We start from the raw sequence: 19570 nt of genomic DNA, 5'->3' as shown, positions 1-19570 counted from the left end.
GAAAAGATATGACTTAAGGTCACGGCGAAAGGACCGGAGGTCCGGGGCCATCCGGAGCTCCCGGGGGAGTTGATTCCACCAAGCAAGTGCCCCAACAGAGAAGGCCCTCCCCCTGGGGGTCACCAGCCGACATTGTCTGGCCGACAGCACCCTGAGGAGGCCCTCTCTGTGTGAGCGCACAGGGCGATGGGAAAACGTTCCTGACAGTCGACGGTCCTGCAAATATCCCGGGCCTAAGCCATGTAGGGCTTTATAGGTAAGAACCAGCACCTTGAATCTCATTTATTCATTCATTTATAACATAAAGCTCTTCAAGCCTTTTGCTGTGTTAAGCTGAGTCAGAATATCTGGAAGTTAACTTAATGATGTTAGTTTCATCAATCTTTTTTTTTAAATAATTGTTTATGAATGAATTCCTTAACAGGAAACACACTGTTAAGCTAGCAGATTTTGAAGTGACAAAATCAAATGCTATTACTCTTTGTACCACATAATGAATTACATTTTCCATTAAATCTTTAACAACAGAACCCGAACTGTCTGTCTTGCTGTAGAGAATGGAAGTCTAATAATTAGATTTGAATACAGACCATAAATTAAATTGTGTAGAATTGAGATTGGAACTCGGCACAATATAGGACGGCTTTGAATTATACAAATCGGCCTTCCGTACCCTGAAATCCTATCTGTTTGACGGCAATTATCAAAGCCATAATGGCTAGTAAGTATAAGAATCATCAGCCTACATAACTGGAAGGCATCAGAAAGCCCTAATAAATTATGCCAATTGTGGAATATTATCAAAGGCATATTGGGTCATTTATACAGGTAGTCATCTGAGGGGCCAGACTTCACGGAACGTTCTATCATGTTGGAAGCAGAAAATAAGTTCATAACTAATGCAGCAACTTAGCGAAGGCAGATACAGAAATTCACTATCTGGGTCTGTGGAATAAGGTGCCACTTTTCTTGTATCAAATGTGTTGTCATAACAAGAAACATGTAGTGTGGCATTTATAATTCCTGCTCTCTCTTTTCTTTTCAGTCAAGTCCAAATCCAGTAGATGCTGCAGGTAGCTGCATATTCACATGGAAGATCTCTTACGCTACTCCGTCTTTACCAACTGACAGTGTCAGAAACTGTAGATCCAGCCCAGATCTTACCTATCTGGCCAATTTAACCTTTCCGTCAGATAATTAAATTCTCTTTGTATCTTGCAGATACAATTTAAACAATTTCATCTTACCTTCCATTCATACATGTCTGTCTAAAGTCTGTGCCAACATTTGGTATGAAGTCTGTAGGTCAGCATTTCTAAATCACTTTTCTTTTAGGTCTGGCATTCCAGGCTTAGTTAGAAGGCAAAAGTCCTGCTTTATAAGAAAATGTCAGCAAAGTATCTCAAATGGGAAATAAAACCAACTTGATGAAATAAAATCAACTTATGTTTGTTGATGACTGAATATTTGCAGAGGAAGTTTCAAAGACATTTTTATGGTGCGCATACCTAGGCATTCATTTATTTATTTTCACAGAAATGAGTGGAATTTACTTCTGAATAACAGTCCTGTATATATCTACTGAAAAGAAAATTCCACTGAATTGAATAGAGCTGACTGGATGGCAATCAAATTATAAATAGTACAGTTATTTAAAAAATAGCTATAGTTAAAAGAGAACTCTTGTTTTAAATGTGTTCCTGATTTATGACATACATTTAAAAGAAACAAGTGAGGAAAATCTTTTCACATATCTACATAGCCAGCTTTGCTATTACAAGTTTACCTGTTATAAATCGTATTATAGCAAATTATTCTTTTGCAGGAAAAAACAAACGATCTAACGGGTTCATAATAATCATCTGCCTCGATCAGCAAAAGTGGGAACTGTTTTACTGAATCCACACAATAAAACTAGCTAATGTGAAACAATCCTTAGTTCAGGGAAGGGACAAAGTGCTTTTATTCTCCAGTTAGTAGCTCATTGTAGAAAAGAAAAACGTTACTTAAAAAGATTTATGCAGCTTTGCTGTAATGAGGTTCCTCTCTAATTCTGCTATGTTATTAGTTTTAAGTGACCATCAGTAAGAGAGAAAACTCTCCCTAAAAGCAGAGTCCAAATGGAAATGTGATCCTTGTACATGATCCCAATGCAAATGTTAGTGTCAAAATGGAACATTTATTCAGTATGGAGCCAGAAAAAGAGGGTTGTCAATTAAAGAAAGTTAATGAAATCATAACTTGACCTATATATTGTATGCTCTAGAATAGTCTTCCTCTTCCTGGAGATGCTTTCAGATAAACTGGATTGTGGCATCTGCCAGTGGGTGTGATTGTCATTGTTATTCTGGTCCAATGTATCTGGTGGCGTTACACTGGGGAAATCTTCACAGTTTCCCTCACATCCTTAAAGACTTTGTGTTTTCATGTACATTGTGTTGTTGTTTTTTTTAAGCATGCTTGCTTTTTCATCATTACCATATCAAATCCATGGCAGTTTATAAGAGCCATAAAAGGAAATTAGCGCCTTGTGAAAAATGACATATGTCTCCTTTCGAGGTTTAACTTTCCCCACAGAACACTTCAGACAACAAGTGTAAAATAAAAAGAGATATTTTTAATCAAATTTATTTTAAAAGCTTCAAAACATGATTTGTTACAACAATCCTTCCAACGTGTCCTTTTCAAAAATGCAAATCAGTAGACCAATAGAAAAAGATTTTGAAGCAGATGTCTGCTTTTCCCTACTCCCCTTCCTCTGAAGCATTCAAGCCAGAAGGAGGAGAGAGATCCGGAAGCCAAGACACATGTTTGAAGAGAACCAAAAAAATGGACTTGTGAGTTATCTCCAGACTCCTCAAAATGAGGGTGATATTGGCGCTCACTTGAATTTTCTTCTAATTCCAAAATTTATTAAAAATTGCCCTTGGTATAAAAAGTTCCTGCTGATTCTCCATCTTCCCATTATCTGCTATACACCATGATATGCTGCCTACATTATCCCGCAAAGAGGTTTGATGGAAAGTACTTCTCTTTCTCATTCTCTCTCTGCCCACTTTCTGAACCCATTGTTACAATCTCTTTGCTCTTCCTTACATTTTATGACTTGATCCGTTATTTTGCTAAAGCAATCCATACGTTCGGCATGATGCCACAGAAGAGTCAAACATAACAGAAGGTGTAGCTTACAACTTCTTCCCTTCTCCAAATACTAATTTAATGTAGCCACGGTCTTCCAGAAACTGCAAAGTTTTGCATGAAGATGTTCTGCGTTCAAGCCATGAGTTATGAGAATGATCATGGCTTGAGACAGAAAAAGAAGTTTTCAGACAGAATCAAGTCATCCTACTAGATAAGATGGACAGCACAGTGGTTCAGCGGTTAAGACACTGGACTTGTTGGCTGGAAAGTCAGTAGCCCAGGTTTGAGACCTGTTTGAAACGGGGCAGGCTTCTGTTCTTGCCCCGCCCCCTGCTCACCTCGCAGTTTGAAAGCATGCAAATGTAAGTAGATAAATAGGTACCATTTCATGAAAATGTCATTGGATAGCACTCGCTCAATGGCCTATAGTCAGCAACGACTAGCCAAGTATAATCTGCAGGGATTCCTTTACCTTTTTACTTTTTAAAAAACTAAATATGATATCTTCTAGAGGTTGCAGGACCGCCAATTAAAAAAAAATCTGACAGAAGAAGGAATTTGTGGCCAAATGAGATCTATCCATCCAACATAATGGACCTCTTTTTCTGTAGTCCTCAGAACAAATGCCAGAGGATCTACCTAAATGTCATGACTATTGTAGGGAAAAAAAGGAGTTAAAAGAAACCAAAAACACAACAGGACACAGGAAAGCCACAAGAACATTTTATCAAACACTTGAGGAAAGGAAAGTTGTGACATTAGTCATGCATTAAAAATATGTATATTAAGGACATTTAGGAGATGGGAAAGAGAACAAATCTGTTCTCCATTCCCTGGGGATTTTTTGCCCCGGTTATTCCTGGCTACAATTATGAAGCATGTACAGTGTTGTAATCTCACAGTACTTCATGTCTCAGCAGAATGGAATGTAAATTGGGGCATTTGTTCTAACAGAATGTTAGTTCTTCTGTACTTTTAGTGGAACATAACACCGAAGTGAGAAAAATCTTTGTTTTTATTAACTGTGTGAACCTTTACAATTCAGTGATTTAATCTGCATCTTGGAAAACGAAATGTAATGTTTCTCTCAGCCTCTCTGATAATGTTACCTTGGTTTTATCCTCATCATATCCTCCAGACTCAGAGCCTAAACCATTCAATGTGCTGAGTGAATTCAAAACAATGTCTCTGCCAGCTATCCAGGTGGCACAGCAATTGTTTGATAGCCCCACTAAGTACCCAGATTGGCATTACTTGCACCGAACGAAAGAAATTATTCAAGTAGTTTGAACAGCAATACAGCAAAGATGGAGTGGGCTGACGATTGACTTTCCTTGCAGTCAGCGCCAACATTTTACAAATGCCCTTATCATTGCCAAAAACTGAGCTCAATTTTAGATTTATGAATCAAACTTAAGCCTGTGTAAAAACATTTTTAACACCAAGAGCTTGAGCCGCATATGTGAGCTTGGCATACTTTTCTGTGGTTTAGTGTGAAACTGTTATAACTGTACAATTTAAGCGTAAAGATTCCTGCTGGATGCTCTCCTAAGTCTAGTTTAATCAACCATTCTATTTCAGTGGTGGCCAGCCAGGGGTATTTAAGTAAACTCATTAATCATGACATAAATGCAAGAATAAGTCAGAGGAAAGTTTCAAGATTACTTTACCAACTTATAATTCCTAGGCTTCCAGTTTAGATTTATGCCCAGGATAAAATTTTATCCTTTATCAGTCATTAACAGTAGAAACACGACTATTACTGTTGCAGATGCAGATTCATTTTGCTAATAATGATGGATAGTATTGAATAAGACGGCATCTGTTCACCTTTATGAATAAAGGCACATATTACACTGAAATACATGACTTGGTATGTTAGATCAAACCTTTTCTCAAAATAAACAAATGCTTGGTAATTCTGAGATTCCCCCAATCAATGAATAATGAATAAGCAGCATCTCATGTTGTTAGGTATGTTATTATATAACTATTGCATATTAATATGCAGGATACTTTAAGAACAGATCTAGTATGATTCTGTAAAGAATGTTTAGAAAGCTCCAAAGCATGTTTATTCAGAGTAGATCTCATTCAGTTTGGTGGGATTTAATCTGAGTAAGTGTGTATCTTTTCAAGACAATTAAATGCACATCATTTGACTATCACTGCAAAGATACAACTCCCAATATTTTAAGGCAAAGATATGCACACTGTGTCACATCAGACGGTGAGACTCAGGACGTTCCCGCCTTGGTTGTCAAAAAGAACAACTTTCCCCCCACACTGCCTGCCCTCCTTTTTCAAAGACCCTGTCAGCTTCACTCCACCAATTGGGCCTGATGAGCTGTGAAGCAGGGCAGGCATCACTGAAAAAGCTCAACAAAGATTTGAGGAAACAGTAGAACAGTGAAAGGAGAGGAATCAAAAGGAAATCCTGCACTGGCAATGCTATGCCAGAGGGACAACTTAAATTATGAGCGGGGAATGCCAAAGTTGGCAGCATAAATCCAAGGTTAGTCCTGGGGTACGGAAGATCATAGACAAAACCCACCTTCTCATTAGAGATGCTCAGACTGTCATAGGCACGGTGCACATTTGGTGTGGTAAGGCTGAAGTGTAGTAATAGAGGAATACAAAGTGTGTGCAGCATGTCTTCCCCTCATTATCAAATCATTGCAACAAGCCTCTCTCCATAGCTAGGATTAGAAGGAGAGTGGAGGCCAAAAGAGATCTGACTTTTTTCTTTGAGAAACGTAAGCCATGATCTTAGGCATTTCTGCTGTTTTCCAGCTATTTTACACCACCACCACCCCAAGAGACCAGTAAGGAATAGCAGAATAAAGTGATTCAAAGCCTTTTTTCAACCAAAAAAGGAGAGAAAAAAGCAACCACTCCAAAGGTGAGAGGGATTAAAGCAAAGCTAAACTCTTCTCTGAAATGGAAGGAAAAACTTCTGTATTTTCAGGTGCAGGAAGAAACAAAGTGCTGAAAGGAAACGGCTGTATATAAGCCTTTCATGTTCTACTCTCATTTGAAAATGAAAGGAGAAAGTGACTGAAGGAAAAAAGATAGTGACATTTTTACATCTGCTTTCTGTTTAATCCTACTTAATCATAGTTTGGTGGCAGCATTCTCCCACCCTGTCCCTTGGATGTGTAGGAGTTGCACTCCACAGAAACAGCCCAGAAAGGTGTCAGATCACTTTTTAAAAGGTCATTTTTTTAAAAAAAAAACAGAAATTCCTCTACAGAAATTTGCCTGTCCGTGCCCAGTCACCAAAGGAAACAAGCCTCACAGGCAAGCATGTTAGCGAAAACATTGCCTTTTGCTTCAGTCAACGTTTCCCAGAGGGTTAGTTGAGTTCGTCTCTTGTACAAAAAGATAGCAAAGAGTCTTCAGGCATCTTAAAACCTACCCATCTCTTTACTCTGACAAAGAAACCTGATGGTCTTTAAGATGATGCCAGGATCTTGGCTGCCCTTAAATAAATAAATGCCTCCCAGACGGAATGAATGGAAATCCTCCAAGCCCCCCCACCCGCACATCCCCACTCCCAAATCTTCAGGTTAGGGAATTTGATTTCTACCTCCAAACTGCCAGTTCCCAGTTATATTCAGGGCAAGAAGCCATAACTGAAACCACCACAAAAAAAAACCCAGACAGAAACACATACCACGCTGGTAGAGCCAGTCTGACGATGCTGTTGTGACAATTTGGGAAGAGGGGAACAGAGAGAGCATTTTCATACTCCAGGGAAATTTTCCTCCCCCAGAAGGGGACGGAGGTACCTCGGTACCTGACAAGAGCACAGAGAAATGCTGAAGGCTGAATGTGGCTTTGGAAAGGTGGCAGCCCATCAGATGCCAAGAGTTTAGGGCTTTTGGGGGGGGGAGGAGAAAGAGAAAGAGAGAGAGAGAGAGCCAAAGTGGGGTGGCGGGAAAGGGAGAAGCGTTTTCTGGAGATGAGAAGCCATGGAAAGCAGGCGGCGGATCCACCGGGGCGAGTGAAGGGAGAGCACGGGCGACAGAGACAGATACAAGGGGGGAGGAGAGCGAGACCACACCACAGGGACGCCACACGGACACAACGGCTTACTGTGGGCTCTTGGGGTAGAAAGGCAGGGTGACATGGCTGAGGTCCTGGAGGTCAAAAGCCGTGGGCTCGGCGGAAATGGCCTGCCTCTTGGTCCTCTGCTCGCCGTGCAAGGTGGTGGAGCTTTGCTGCGCCTGTTGGGTGGCGGGCCGGATCACGGAGCGGTACTTGTCCAGCTCGTTCTGCAGCTTCTGGATCAGCTCGTCCTTCTGATCCAGCTCCAGCTCCAGCTCGTCAATGAGCGCGTCTCGCTGCCGAAGCTCCTCGATCTTTTCTTGCAAGGCGTATTGTAAATCCCGCAGCGTCCCCATTCTCAACCTCCACCTCCTCTTCCTCCTCCTCCACCACCACCACCTCCTCCTCCTCCTCTTCCTCCTCCTCCTCCCTGGGGCTCCTGCCTGCGCCCCCCGCTCCTCTCGTCGCAACTTTGCCCCCCGCCCCACCGAGTAGCCGCCGCCGCTGCCGCCGCCGCCTGCCGCTTGTCCCACTTCAAGCCAACTTTGCCAGTCGCTGCTCCGAGCGACCTGCTGCTGCCGCCGCCGCCGCCGCAACCTCCGCCAGCAGATCCCGTTCGCCCTTCAACGCACGCCTCCAGCCTGGCTTGGCGAAGAATCCGCTGCCGCCGCTTCGCTTTGCTTCGCTTCGGCGGAGCTAGGCGAAGGAAAAGAGAAGCCCCACCACCATCCTGGTTCGGCGGCGCCCCAGCGGCGCCCAGCTTCACCGACGGCGGGCTCGCAAAGGGCGATCGCGAGCTGCCGCCTGCGTCAAGCTAGACTGGAGAGAGAGAGAGAGAGAGAGAGAGACAGCGAGCGAGCGAGAGCGAGAGAGCCGAGGAGACGGCGGGAGGAGGGAAGCGAGGCGAACGAGGGGCGTCTGCAGCACGCCGTAGCACCGGCACTTTTCCCTCACAGCCCTCTTCTTCGGAGGGCTACTATCTGCTCGGCTCCCGCCTGCTTCTCCGCCTCTCCTCTCACCCCATCAGCCAGCCCGCCAGCGGGAGGTGAGGGGGTGGGCTTTGTCGCGTTCCAGGCATTTCCCGCCCAAACGGCACGCCACGTTTGCAAGGGGGCGTGCGTGTGCGTGTGTGTGTGTGTGTGTGTGTGTATGTGCGTGTTTGGGGTAGGCGGCGGGAGGTGAGGGGGGGGGAGTGGAGACGTTTTAGAGCCATTGGTTTTGGCGGGGCGGAGAGTCTCCCCCTTAGTTACGCAGCCCGAGGCGGGCTTCCCATTTCGGTACCCCCCCCACAGCCCCATAGGAGAAAAAACAACAACAACAACAACAGACGGCGTCTCGGGCTGCCCCGAACAGCCTGCCGGGCTAACGGCAGAACTTCCGCGCCCAGAATGGATCCGCCACGCCGCCCGTACGTGCGTATCCGCCAAGAGCAGCAGCAGCAGCGTCAGGATGCTGTGTCTACAACAGGAGCGGCTTTGCCTCCCCTGGCAGGAGAGGAGCCGCGTCTCTCATTAGCGCCGGAGAGGCAGAGGAGAAGGCGATGCGGGCCTGCCAAAAAAAAAAAAACCTATTCCTGACAGCCTCACCTGTAGCAGAGATGAGACTATCAACTGCCTAGCGCGCCCCTCGTTCTCCTTAAGCATCGCCAAGCGAGGCGCAGCACTGACAGACTTTCTAAGCCTGCCTAAAGCAGGTGAAGCTTTATCCACAGGGTGGAGAAGGAGAGATTAAGAGGGTTACAACCGGCAGGGTGAAAAGTGGCCAGTGCCGGTTCCATTACTTAGGCCTTTCCAAACTGCCTGGAGAGACAACCCCCCCCCCCAAAAAAAAGCTTTGCCACTCTTCTTTCTCCAACCACCTAATGGCTTATTTAACAGAGCTTGGGGAAAACAATGGGGGGAGAACCAGTTGTCAGCAATCAGCAATCCACCAACTTCAAGATGCTTAGGAGATGAGGAGGTCCCCTATCACAATTGATTCTCTCTCTCTCTCTCTCTCTCTCTCTCTCTCTCTCTCTCTCTCTCTCTCTCTCTCTCTCTCTCTCTCTCTCTCTCTCTCTCTCTCTCTCTCTCTCTCTCTCTCTCTCACACACACACACACACACACACACACACACACTCTACTGTGGCAAGGGAGAAAGAAGGGGGGGTGAGAAAGATGCTTGAAGATGGGTGAGAATGAGAAAGCTCTCCCATTTTAAATGGCTTTTGGAAGATGAAGGCTGAGCCCACGAAGATGCTGAACGATAGCCACAGAAAAAGGCCACTGGCTCTCAGGTTTTTATCTTTCTGAGTCTCAAGTGTGGAAGCTCAGCAGCATGGTTGCAAGTTAACTTGCCTCGATTTTCCTAAGTTTGGGCCCAGACCTTCCCCTGATATAATCAGAAGAAACAGGTGCAGCTGTTTTTCAGTGTCAGATCCAGACTCATTTAGACTTCTGCTGTCCCCTTCCCAGCAAATCATGTATGACTTTGGATTCTGCACCTGGATCCTTCTTGGCCTGGACAAGGTTCATTCCCACCTGCAAGTCAAGATTTTATATTGGAGAGAAGCAACAGCAAGGCTGCTGTAACAACAGAAGAGAGGGATAAACCTGAATTAATGTGACAGAGCGTATACAGTACATACACTTTGCCAAAAGGCAAAAAATAACTCCATGCAAGACACAACCAATATTACACCTTTCAAGTTCTGCAGGATGTTTCTGCCTTGGGCCTTGATATGCATTTATAATACTGCAAATCCCACCACATGATTAAAGTACAAAGCTGCTTTTAGGGCCATTCAACATTCTCTGTTTTATTTCAAATATATGCTGTATAGTTAGATAGAGAGAAAAACAGAATCATATGATCAAGTGACATGAGTGACTACCAAACGTATGTGATCCACTTTCAGCCACAATAATAAGGGATAACTTGCATGAGTCATGGCAGATATAATAAATACCATGAGAAAAATAGCAGTATATGGTTAAAGCTGTCACTAAGCCTTAGAAGTTTTCAGAACCAGCTGTAATCTTAATTTGTTAACCAGGCTTTTAATTGAATCTATATTGCTATGCATTTCTTTGTTCCTGTTATCTTGGTTTTAAGATGTTATAATGCTATGGCTTTTAATGCTATTTTGTATTATGCTTTGATGTTAGTATGGTAATAATGAAGAGCAGATATTTTATAAATAAATAAATTGACTGAGCCAAAATATTCTCAGGGGGATCACTTGACAAATTTAGCTATCTCAGCTACAGTGAGGAAATGCCAAATTTCAGAGTCCAGCAATAGCATTTAAGACATTCAAGCATTTTAATATAAGGCATAGGATTTAGCCAGCCAAGCCTTAGATACGTGGAGTAGCTTAACGGATTGATTCAAACCACCTCATAAAACCTATGCTGTATAATAAAATGTGTTAGTATTAAAATAGTGTCTTTCTGAATTTTGGCTATCATAACTTGACTCTCCTGTTACGTTAAAGAAATGAATGGTAATCAAGGGTTAGGTTTAGAGTTAGAACATGCATATCATGCAGGGCTCAAAGTTGGAGCAGAAACATAATCCTCAGGACACACGGATCTGTACCTTCACCAGTGAACATAGAAAGCTTCATGAAAAGATATTACGGTGCCTGCAAACAACAGGATGGGTCATTCATCAACTTCTGCTTATGAGTTTTTATAGCATTTGATTGGACTTACAGTGCAACTGGGGAGGGCGTCAGATTTCTGAAAAGATCCAGCCAAGCAGTTTGCATCATTCATATTGCTAAGCACTTTGCGTATTTACAGACAGTTCTCGACTTATGACCACAACTGACCTACAAATTTCAGTTGCTAAGCAAGGCAGTTGATAAGTGTTCCGGTGGCGACGCGACGTCGAAAGACAGCCGTTTTCGGGCTGCCCGCTCCGCAGCTGTGTTTTTCCATCGTAAACAGCGCCGATCAGCTGTTTAGATGGATTTGAAGCCCCCTCCTCGGGAGAAGAGGAGGGGGTGAGGCCCCAGGTAGGGGTTGAGCTCTCCGGGGCTGCCTGAGCTGAGAGCTTGGGCGGCTGAAGGATGAGCCCCCCCGAAGCCTGGGTTGCTCTGAGCTGCGCAGCGCCTCTGCTCTGGGATTCTTGGAGCAGAGCCAGGCGTTAGCAACCACCCCTGCCAAAAGGAAATACTTTTGATTATCAAGATGCAGGCAGAGCGGTACAGGAGGTCAAGGTGAAGTGGACTCTTTATTTTTACTCTCTAGCTCAATGGATTTTATAGCTTTAAAGTGAAAGTGCGTAATAAGTGAAAGTGGGGGAAGATGGCTAAAACTTCTAAAGCTCTTCGGAATGCGGGGTCTTCCCTGGTGCAAGAGACCTCACTGCAAGCTTTGCTTCCTCCTGCATCTCCCCCGGTATTGACGCTTAAGGATTTACAAGACGCTCTTGGAAAGCATGTACAACTGATGTCTGATATGATGGATGAAAAGTTGAAAAAGCTGGAGGAGAAATTGGAGGAGAAAATGGAGAAATTGGAGAAGAAGATGGAAGAGAAGCTGAGAGCAATGAGGGTGGACATCTTGTCTAAGGTTGAATCCGTAGCTGAATGTGTGCTACAGCTGGATATAAAAGTGGAGGATCTCAGTCAAAAGAACTCTATATTAGAAGCAAAGGTATTAGAAAATGAAAATATAAGGGATAAAATGGACGAAGAATTGAGCCTTGTTCAGTATAATCAGATGCAGTATGCTATTAGAATTAGGGGTTTAAAGGAGAATGGTAAAGAAGATTTAAAGCAGCTGATTTCCGAGGCTCTGGAAGGGGTACTGGGCCAGTCAGCATCTGAAATTGAGGGAAATATGGACAAAGTTTTTCGTGTAAATTCATGGATTGCAAGACAGAGGAAGTTACCCAGAGATGTGGTGGTCTATTTTACAAAGAGAGTAATTAGAGATGAAGTCATTCAAGCTGCTTATGATACTAATTTGGTAGTGGCTGAGCAAGAAGTTTTGGTTTTAAAAGAGATCCCTCCGAAGATCTTAAGGAGAAGGAAAGATTTTGCATTTCTAGTACAGGAACTTAAGAAACGTGATATTAAGTTCAGATGGGAGATTCCAGTTGGGTTGGTGGCGACGCACGAAGGTAAAAGACATCGTTTGGTTACTGTGGCTCAGGCACGTGATTTTTATAGTAATGTGTTAAAAGCAACCCCCCTATCATTTTTGGAAGCTGCAAAAGGATACGGTGTGGGAAAGTTTCAAGATGTTGCAGATAGACAGACAGAGGACAATGGTGTTGGAGGGGATCAAGCTACAGTCTCATCGGTTGCTGCAGGAGGCCAGAAGATGACGCGTGCCGCCCTAAGAAGAGCGAGACGAGAGCAAGAGCAAGACCAGCAGAAAGTTATGGAATCTTCAAAGTGTGCTTACAGTGAAGATGTAGGAGGAGAGCGGTCTAAAGAAGTTTTGGGGGTCATGACAGAGGTGCTCCAAAAGTTTTGGGGCGTTAAGATTGCTGATTAAATTTTTAGATTAGAATGTCAATGGAGTAAAATTATTATAGAGGAGAAAGAAAGTTTTTTTTTCTTTTTTTTAATATTTTACACAATTTAAGATTGATGTTATTTGCTTGCTAGAAAAGTATATTAGGGTTATGGACTTAAAGTACCGTATATACTTGAGTATAAGCCGACTCGAGTATAAGCCGAGACCCCCAATTTCACCCCCAAAAACTGGAAAAAGTTATTGACTCGAGTATAAGCCGATCCGCCGTTCTGCAAGCCTCTGCCGCCAGCAGAGGCTCGATCCGCCATTTTGCAAGCCTGAATACACAGGAATACCCTGTGTGGCCGCGGCTCTCGGGGAAGCCCTGGCTGTCCGCTTCCTCGCTCCACGCTGCCATTCGGGGCCCGCGCGTTACCCGGGCAAATCGCGGCGCCCAGCAGGCGAGGAAACACGCCCGCTCCAGTCGCCCCCCCTTCCCTCAGGAGACGCGAAGCAAGTGACCGCCCGGAGCTTACCGAGGACTTGCGCGCGGCCGAGGCTTCGGTGCTTCCAGGATCGCGCGCACCTCCCCAAACCTCCCCAAACGTCGGCAGGTCTCCGTTCCTCCTGCCGACCTTTGGGGAGGTTTGGGCGCCTCCCCAAACCTCCCCAAACCTCGGCAGGTCTCCGTTCCTCCTGCCGACCTTTGGGGAGGTTTGGGCGCCTCCCCAAACCTCCCCAAACCTCGGCAGGTCTCCGTTCCTCCTGCCGACCTTTGGGGAGGTTTGGGCGCCTCCCCAAACCTCCCCAAACCTCGGCAGGTCTCCGTTCCTCCTGCCGACCTTTGGGGAGGTTTGGGCGCCTCCCCAAACCTCCCCAAACCTCGGCAGGTCTCCGTTCCTCCTGCCGACCTTTGGGGAGGTTTGGGCGCCTCCCCAAACCTCTGCAGGTCTCCGTTCCTCCGCGCAGACCTGCCGACCTTTGGGGAGGTTTGGGCGCCTCCCCAAACCTCGGCAGGTCTCCGTTCCTCCTGCCGACCTTTGGGGAGGTTTGGGCGCCTCCCCAAACCTCGGCAGGTCTCCGTTCCTCCTGCCGACCTTTGGGGAGGTTTGGGCGCCTCCCCAAACCTCGGCAGGTCTCCGTTCCTCCTGCCGACCTTTGGGGAGGTTTGGGCGCCTCCCCAAACCTCCCCAAACCTCGGCAGGTCTCCGTTCCTCCTGCCGACCTTTGGGGAGGTTTCGGCGCCTCCCCAAACCTCGGCAGGTCTCCGTTCCTCCGCGCAGACCTGCCGACGTTTGGGGAGGTTTGGGCGCCTCCCCAAACCTCCCCAAACCTCGGCAGGTCTCCGTTCTTCCTGCCGACCTTTGGGGAGGTTTGGGCGCCTCCCCAAACCTCGGCAGGTCTCCGTTCCTCCGCGCAGACCTGCCGACCTTTGGGGAGGTTTGGGCGCCTCCCCAAACCTCCCCAAACCTCGGCAGGTCTCCGTTCTTCCTGCCGACCTTTGGGGAGGTTTGGGCGCCTCCCCAAACCTCGGCAGGTCTCCGTTCCTCCGCGCAGACCTGCCGACCTTTGGGGAGGTTTGGGCGCCTCCCCAAACCTCCCCAAACCTCGGCAGGTCTCCGTTCCTGTTTGGGGAGGTTTGGGCGCCTCCCCAAACCTCCCCAAACCTCGGCAGGTCTCCGTTCCTCCGCGCAGACCTGCCGACGTTTGGGGAGGTTTGGGCGCCTCCCCAAACCTCGGCAGGTCTCCGTTCCTCCGCGCAGACCTGCCGACGTTTGGGGAGGCGCCCAAACCTCCCCAAAGGTCGGCAGGAGGAACGGAGACCTGCCGAGGTTTGGGGAGGCGCCCAAACCTCCCCAAAGGTCGGCAGGAAGAACGGGTACCTGCCGAGGTTTGGGGAGGTTTGGGGAGGCGCCCAAACCTCCCCAAAGGTCGGCAGGTCTGCGCGGAGGAACGGAGACCTGCCGAGGTTTGGGGAGGTTTGGGGAGGCGCCCAAACCTCCCCAAACAGGAACGGAGACCTGCCGAGGTTTGGGGACGTTTGGGGAGGCGCCCAAACCTCCCCAAACGTCGGCAGGTCTGCGCGGAGGAACGGAGACCTGCCGAGGTTTGGGGAGGTTTGGGGAGGCGCCCAAACCTCCCCAAACAGGAACGGAGACCTGCCGAGGTTTGGGGAGGTTTGGGGAGGCGCCCAAACCTCCCCAAAGGTCGGCAGGAAGAACGGAGACCTGCCGAGGTTTGGGGAGGTTTGGGGAGGCGCCCAAACCTCCCCAAAGGTCGGCAGGTCTGCGCGGAGGAACGGAGACCTGCCGAGGTTTGGGGAGGTTTGGGGAGGCGCCCAAACCTCCCCAAACAGGAACGGAGACCTGCCGAGGTTTGGGGACGTTTGGGGAGGCGCCCAAACCTCCCCAAAGGTCGGCAGGTCTGCGCGGAGGAACGGAGACCTTCCGAGGTTTGGGGAGGTTTGGGGAGGCGCCCAAACCTCCCCAAACAGGAACGGAGACCTGCCGAGGTTTGGGGAGGTTTGGGGAGGCGCCCAAACCTCCCCAAACGTCGGCAGGTCTGCGCGGAGGAACGGAGACCTGCCGAGGTTTGGGGAGGTTTGGGGAGGCGCCCAAACCTCCCCAAACAGGAACGGAGACCTGCCGAGGTTTGGGGAGGCGCCCAAACCTCCCCAAAGGTCGGCAGGAAGAACGGAGACCTGCCGAGGTTTGGGGAGGCGCCCAAACCTCCCCAAAGGTCGGCAGGTCTGCGCGGAGGAACGGAGACCTGCCGAGGTTTGGGGAGGTTTGGGGAGGCGCCCAAACCTCCCCAAAGGTCGGCAGGTCTGCGCGGAGGAACGGAGACCTGCCGAGGTTTGGGGAGGCGCCCAAACCTCCCCAAAGGTCGGCAGGAAGAACGGAGACCTGCCGAGGTTTGGGGAGGTTTGGGGAGGCGCCCAAACCTCCCCAAACGTCGGCAGGTCTGCGCGGAGGAACGGAGACCTGCCGAGGTTTGGGGAGGCGCCCAAACCTCCCCAAACAGGAACGGAGACCTGCCGAGGTTTGGGGAGGTTTGGGGAGGCGCCCAAACCTCCCCAAACGTCGGCAGGTCTGCGCGGAGGAACGGAGACCTGCCGAGGTTTGGGGAGGCGCCCAAACCTCCCCAAACGTCGGCAGGAGGAACGGAGACCTGCCGAGGTTTGGGGAGGCGCCCAAACCTCCCCAAAGGTCGGCAGGAGGAACGGAGACCTGCCGAGGTTTGGGGAGGCGCCCAAACCTCCCCAAAGGTCGGCAGGAGGAACGGAGACCTGCCGAGGTTTGGGGAGGTTTGGGGAGGCGCCCAAACCTCCCCAAAGGTCGGCAGGTCTGCGCGGAGGAACGGAGACCTGCCGAGGTTTGGGGAGGCGCCCAAACCTCCCCAAAGGTCGGCAGGAGGAACGGAGACCTGCCGAGGTTTGGGGAGGCGCCCAAACCTCCCCAAAGGTCGGCAGGAGGAACGGAGACCTGCCGAGGTTTGGGGAGGCGCCCAAACCTCCCCAAAGGTCGGCAGGAGGAACGGAGACCTGCCGAGGTTTGGGGAGGTTTGGGGAGGCGCCCAAACCTCCCCAAAGGTCGGCAGGAGGAACGGAGACCTGCCGAGGTTTGGGGAGGTTTGGGGAGGCGCCCAAACCTCCCCAAACGTCGGCAGGTCTGTGCGGAGGAACGGAGACCTGCCGAGGTTTGGGGAGGCGCCCAAACCTCCCCAAACATCGGCAAGTCTCCGTTCCTCCGCGCCCTGCCTGCCTGCTTCTTTCCGCTGCGGAAAGAAGCAGGCAGGCAAGGCGCGGAGGTCCGGAGACCTGCCGACGTTTGGGGAGGTTTGGGGAGGTGCGCGCGCACCTCCCCAAACCTCCCCAAACTTCGGCAGGTCTCGGACGGCGGTGGCTTGGGAGAGGTGCGCGCGATCCCGGAAGCACCAAAGCCTCGGCCGCGCACAAGTCCTCGGTAAGTTTTTTTGTTGACTGGAGTATAAGCCGAAGTGGAATTTTTCAGCCCAAAAAGTGGGCTGAAAAATTCGGCTTATACTCAAGTATATACGGTATGTGTTGAACTAAGAGTGGGTATGTAAGCTCCTAATTAACAACAAGTTGTCTTAGAGATTGCCTAAATTTTTTTTTTATATATACTCTTTTTATCTGAACTTTTATTTGAACTTAAGGATGATTTGGAACTGTGAGACATTTGGCGTGATACATGCAAGAACTATTTTTGATTATAGTTTAGTTTGGTTGGAGATTATTAAGATTAACAGAGATAACCGCTTTTGGTGCGTAACTGAGAATTTGTTTGGAAATTAGAGAAAGGTGGGAGAATGCAAATAGCAGGTGAAAGTTTTTTTTTCTTTCCTTTTTTTTTTTTTGAAATTAATATGAATAAGATCTGGGATTAAGAAAATTTATTTTGAGTAAAGATCTTTTTCTGTTTTCCTCTTTTTCTTTTCTACTTTATTTGTAATATTAATATTGTTTGTACTCATTTTATATGAGCTAGAGAGAGATAGAATTTATAGTTTATTGTTGATAACATAGGGGTGTTTATGTTTGTTTTTTGATTTTATGCCCTGTATTTAGCTCTGGGAAGTCGGGGGGGGGAGGAGGGAGTGGGGGAGAGGGATAGGGGTGGGGGAGGGGGGGATTAAAGTCAAAATGTATTGTAAAACTTTTTAAATAAAAAAAGGCAGTTGATAAGTGAGTTTTGTTCCATTTTGTGAGCTTTTTTGCCACAGGTGTTAAGCGAATCACTGTAGCTGTTAAGTGAATCATGCAAGTCGTTAAGCAAATCTGGCTTGCCCCATTGACTTTGCATGTCAGAAGCTGGCTGGAAAGGTTATAAATGGCCCTCAATATGTCTCAATATGCAACTGTCTTCAATACATGTCAGGTACCAAATGCCCAAATTGTGATCACATGACGCTGGGGATGTTGCAACAGTTGTAAGTATGAGAACTAGTCATAAGTCATTTATTTCAGTGCCACTGTAACTTTGAACAATCACTAAACAAATGGTTGTAAGTCGAGAACTACCTGTAGTTTTCATGCTGGTTTTTAGGCTGTTTCTCAGAACTAACCCATGTCAAACTCCTACATCCATCTCACATATGCCCAGCAGACTAGTGTACTAGGATGGGCATGAACGTATGAAGAGGGGGAATTGTGCAATGAAAATAAAAGTCCCTGAAGAAATCAGTGGTTTGCAGTGTTTAAGCTCACAGCACTGCTCTATGCCTCATAAAGAAGCTTAATGAGTTATACTATTCTTCTGTGTGGAGGAGTTTTCAAGGGGGGAAAAAAGTTGTGTTGGAAACAGAAAATGGACATGGATTGCATGAGCAGGTTTTATGAGGAAAAATCTAATCATGTCTTATTGGCCTTTCCTGCACAGAAAAAAAAAGAGCTAGGTACATCCTGCATTTTGATGAAAGAACAAGGCGTCTCCAGAAATTCAAAACAAAAAATAGAAAGCTCTCGATTCAGCCTCCAAGACATGTTAGCATGCATGTATTTTATTATTAATTTAATATTTTTAAATTGTTGGCTAGAGAATCAGCAAAAAAGAACAGCAGGTTAACCATTTTCCTTTAAATGTTTTTTTCCTTCTCAAAATCATGCTCTGATAGTTTTCAGTCATCCAAGAGGAGAAAAAAAAGATAAAAGTGTGATCAGACCCTCACATAGCTGGTAACATCAAGCAAAAACAATGTGAATTTCCATAAGAATTTATGCTAACCTGTGATAAATACAGATTCTTAGAAACTACAGTATAACAGGAATTTCCTAGCTTCCTTTAAAAAGGTAAAGGTTCCCCCGCACATGCGTGCTAGTAGTTTCCAACTCTAGGGGCCGGTGCTCATCTCCGTTTCAAAGCCGAAGAGCCAGCGCTTGTCCGAGGACGTCTCCGTGGTCATGTGGCCGGCATGACTAGACGCCAAAGGCACACGGAACGCTGTTATCTTCCCACCGTAGTGGTCCCTATTTTTCTACTTGTATTTTTACGTGCTTTCGAACTGCTAGGTTGGCAGAAGCTGGGACGAGTACTAGGTGCTCACTCTGTTACGCGGCACTCGGGATTCGACCCGCCAAACTGCCGACCTTCTGATTGACAAGCTCAGCATCCTAACCCACTGAGCCACCGCGTCCCTTAGCTTCCTTTACAGTAAGTTAAATAAGGCAGAAGGTTTCTTTTCCCCAATGTCTCCCTTTCCCCTGGGCTACACTGACATGTATGAAACAATCTGCCACATGACTTTATCCCCACCCACCCCCACCCCCCAGATCTGTAATAGTATCTTATCTTTCCACACAACCTGCTCAACCTTGGGATAGGAGAAAAATGCAATCATTTCAAAATTGTAGCCCCCAGATTTGAAAATACACTTTTGCACAGAGGCTGACAGTCTTGGCATATAAGCAGAAAACAATGTGGTTCCTTCCTAGGCAGCAATTGTTGAAGCAGGTCCCTACTGAATTCATTTTTAGGGTGGACTACTGCTGTTCCTACTTCTCCCAGCTTCCTGCTGCTCTGGTCTCACCTGCTCTCAAGCAACCAGCATTGCTCCAAAGCAGTTTGGATGGTGAAACATCTGGCTTGCTTAACTGGGGTGGGTGAGTGGGGGTGGAATCAGGCTGCATGGAAAGGACCGTCATAAGAGGGCGATTCTATTTACTTAAGCCCAGTTGAACCTAGACAAACAAGCCATTCCCTCTTCCATGAGTTCACCACTAATGCCAAGTCTTTTTTTTTTATTGAAAAGTTTTAACATACAATTTTTCCCTTAAAAATCCCCCCTCCCCCTCCCTTCTCCCTCCCCCCCTTCCTCTCCCCCCTCCCCCCCTCCCCCCCGACTTCCCAGAGCTAAATACAAGGTATATATAAAAAAAAACAATCATAAACAACCATATACTAAC

General features: G+C 47.3%; 1 protein-coding gene across 2 annotated transcripts in view; it reads right to left on the bottom strand.

The window, feature by feature from the left end:
* The window catches only part of PRKG1 (protein kinase cGMP-dependent 1), a gene marked incomplete at both ends in the record, with an annotated part of 886380 nt that overhangs the window by 759697 nt on the left and 107113 nt on the right, over positions 1-19570 (bottom strand). Inside the window, one exon of one of the 2 annotated variants that reach the window (XM_081328337.1) lies at positions 7240-7567. The exons of the other annotated variant lie outside the window; for it this stretch is intronic. Coding sequence (XP_081184463.1) covers positions 7240-7547 — 308 coding nt within the window. Of the gene's footprint in view, positions 1-7239; positions 7568-19570 lie in introns of those variants that run through there. 2 annotated transcript variants of the gene reach the window in all.

Source organism: Vipera berus (assembly GCF_964194415.1).
Source record: "Vipera berus genome assembly, chromosome: 5".
In the NCBI taxonomy this organism is placed as follows: domain Eukaryota; kingdom Metazoa; phylum Chordata; class Lepidosauria; order Squamata; family Viperidae; genus Vipera; species Vipera berus.
The sequence above is the reverse complement of the archived record's forward strand: the minus strand, read 5'-3'. Positions and strand labels throughout refer to the sequence as shown.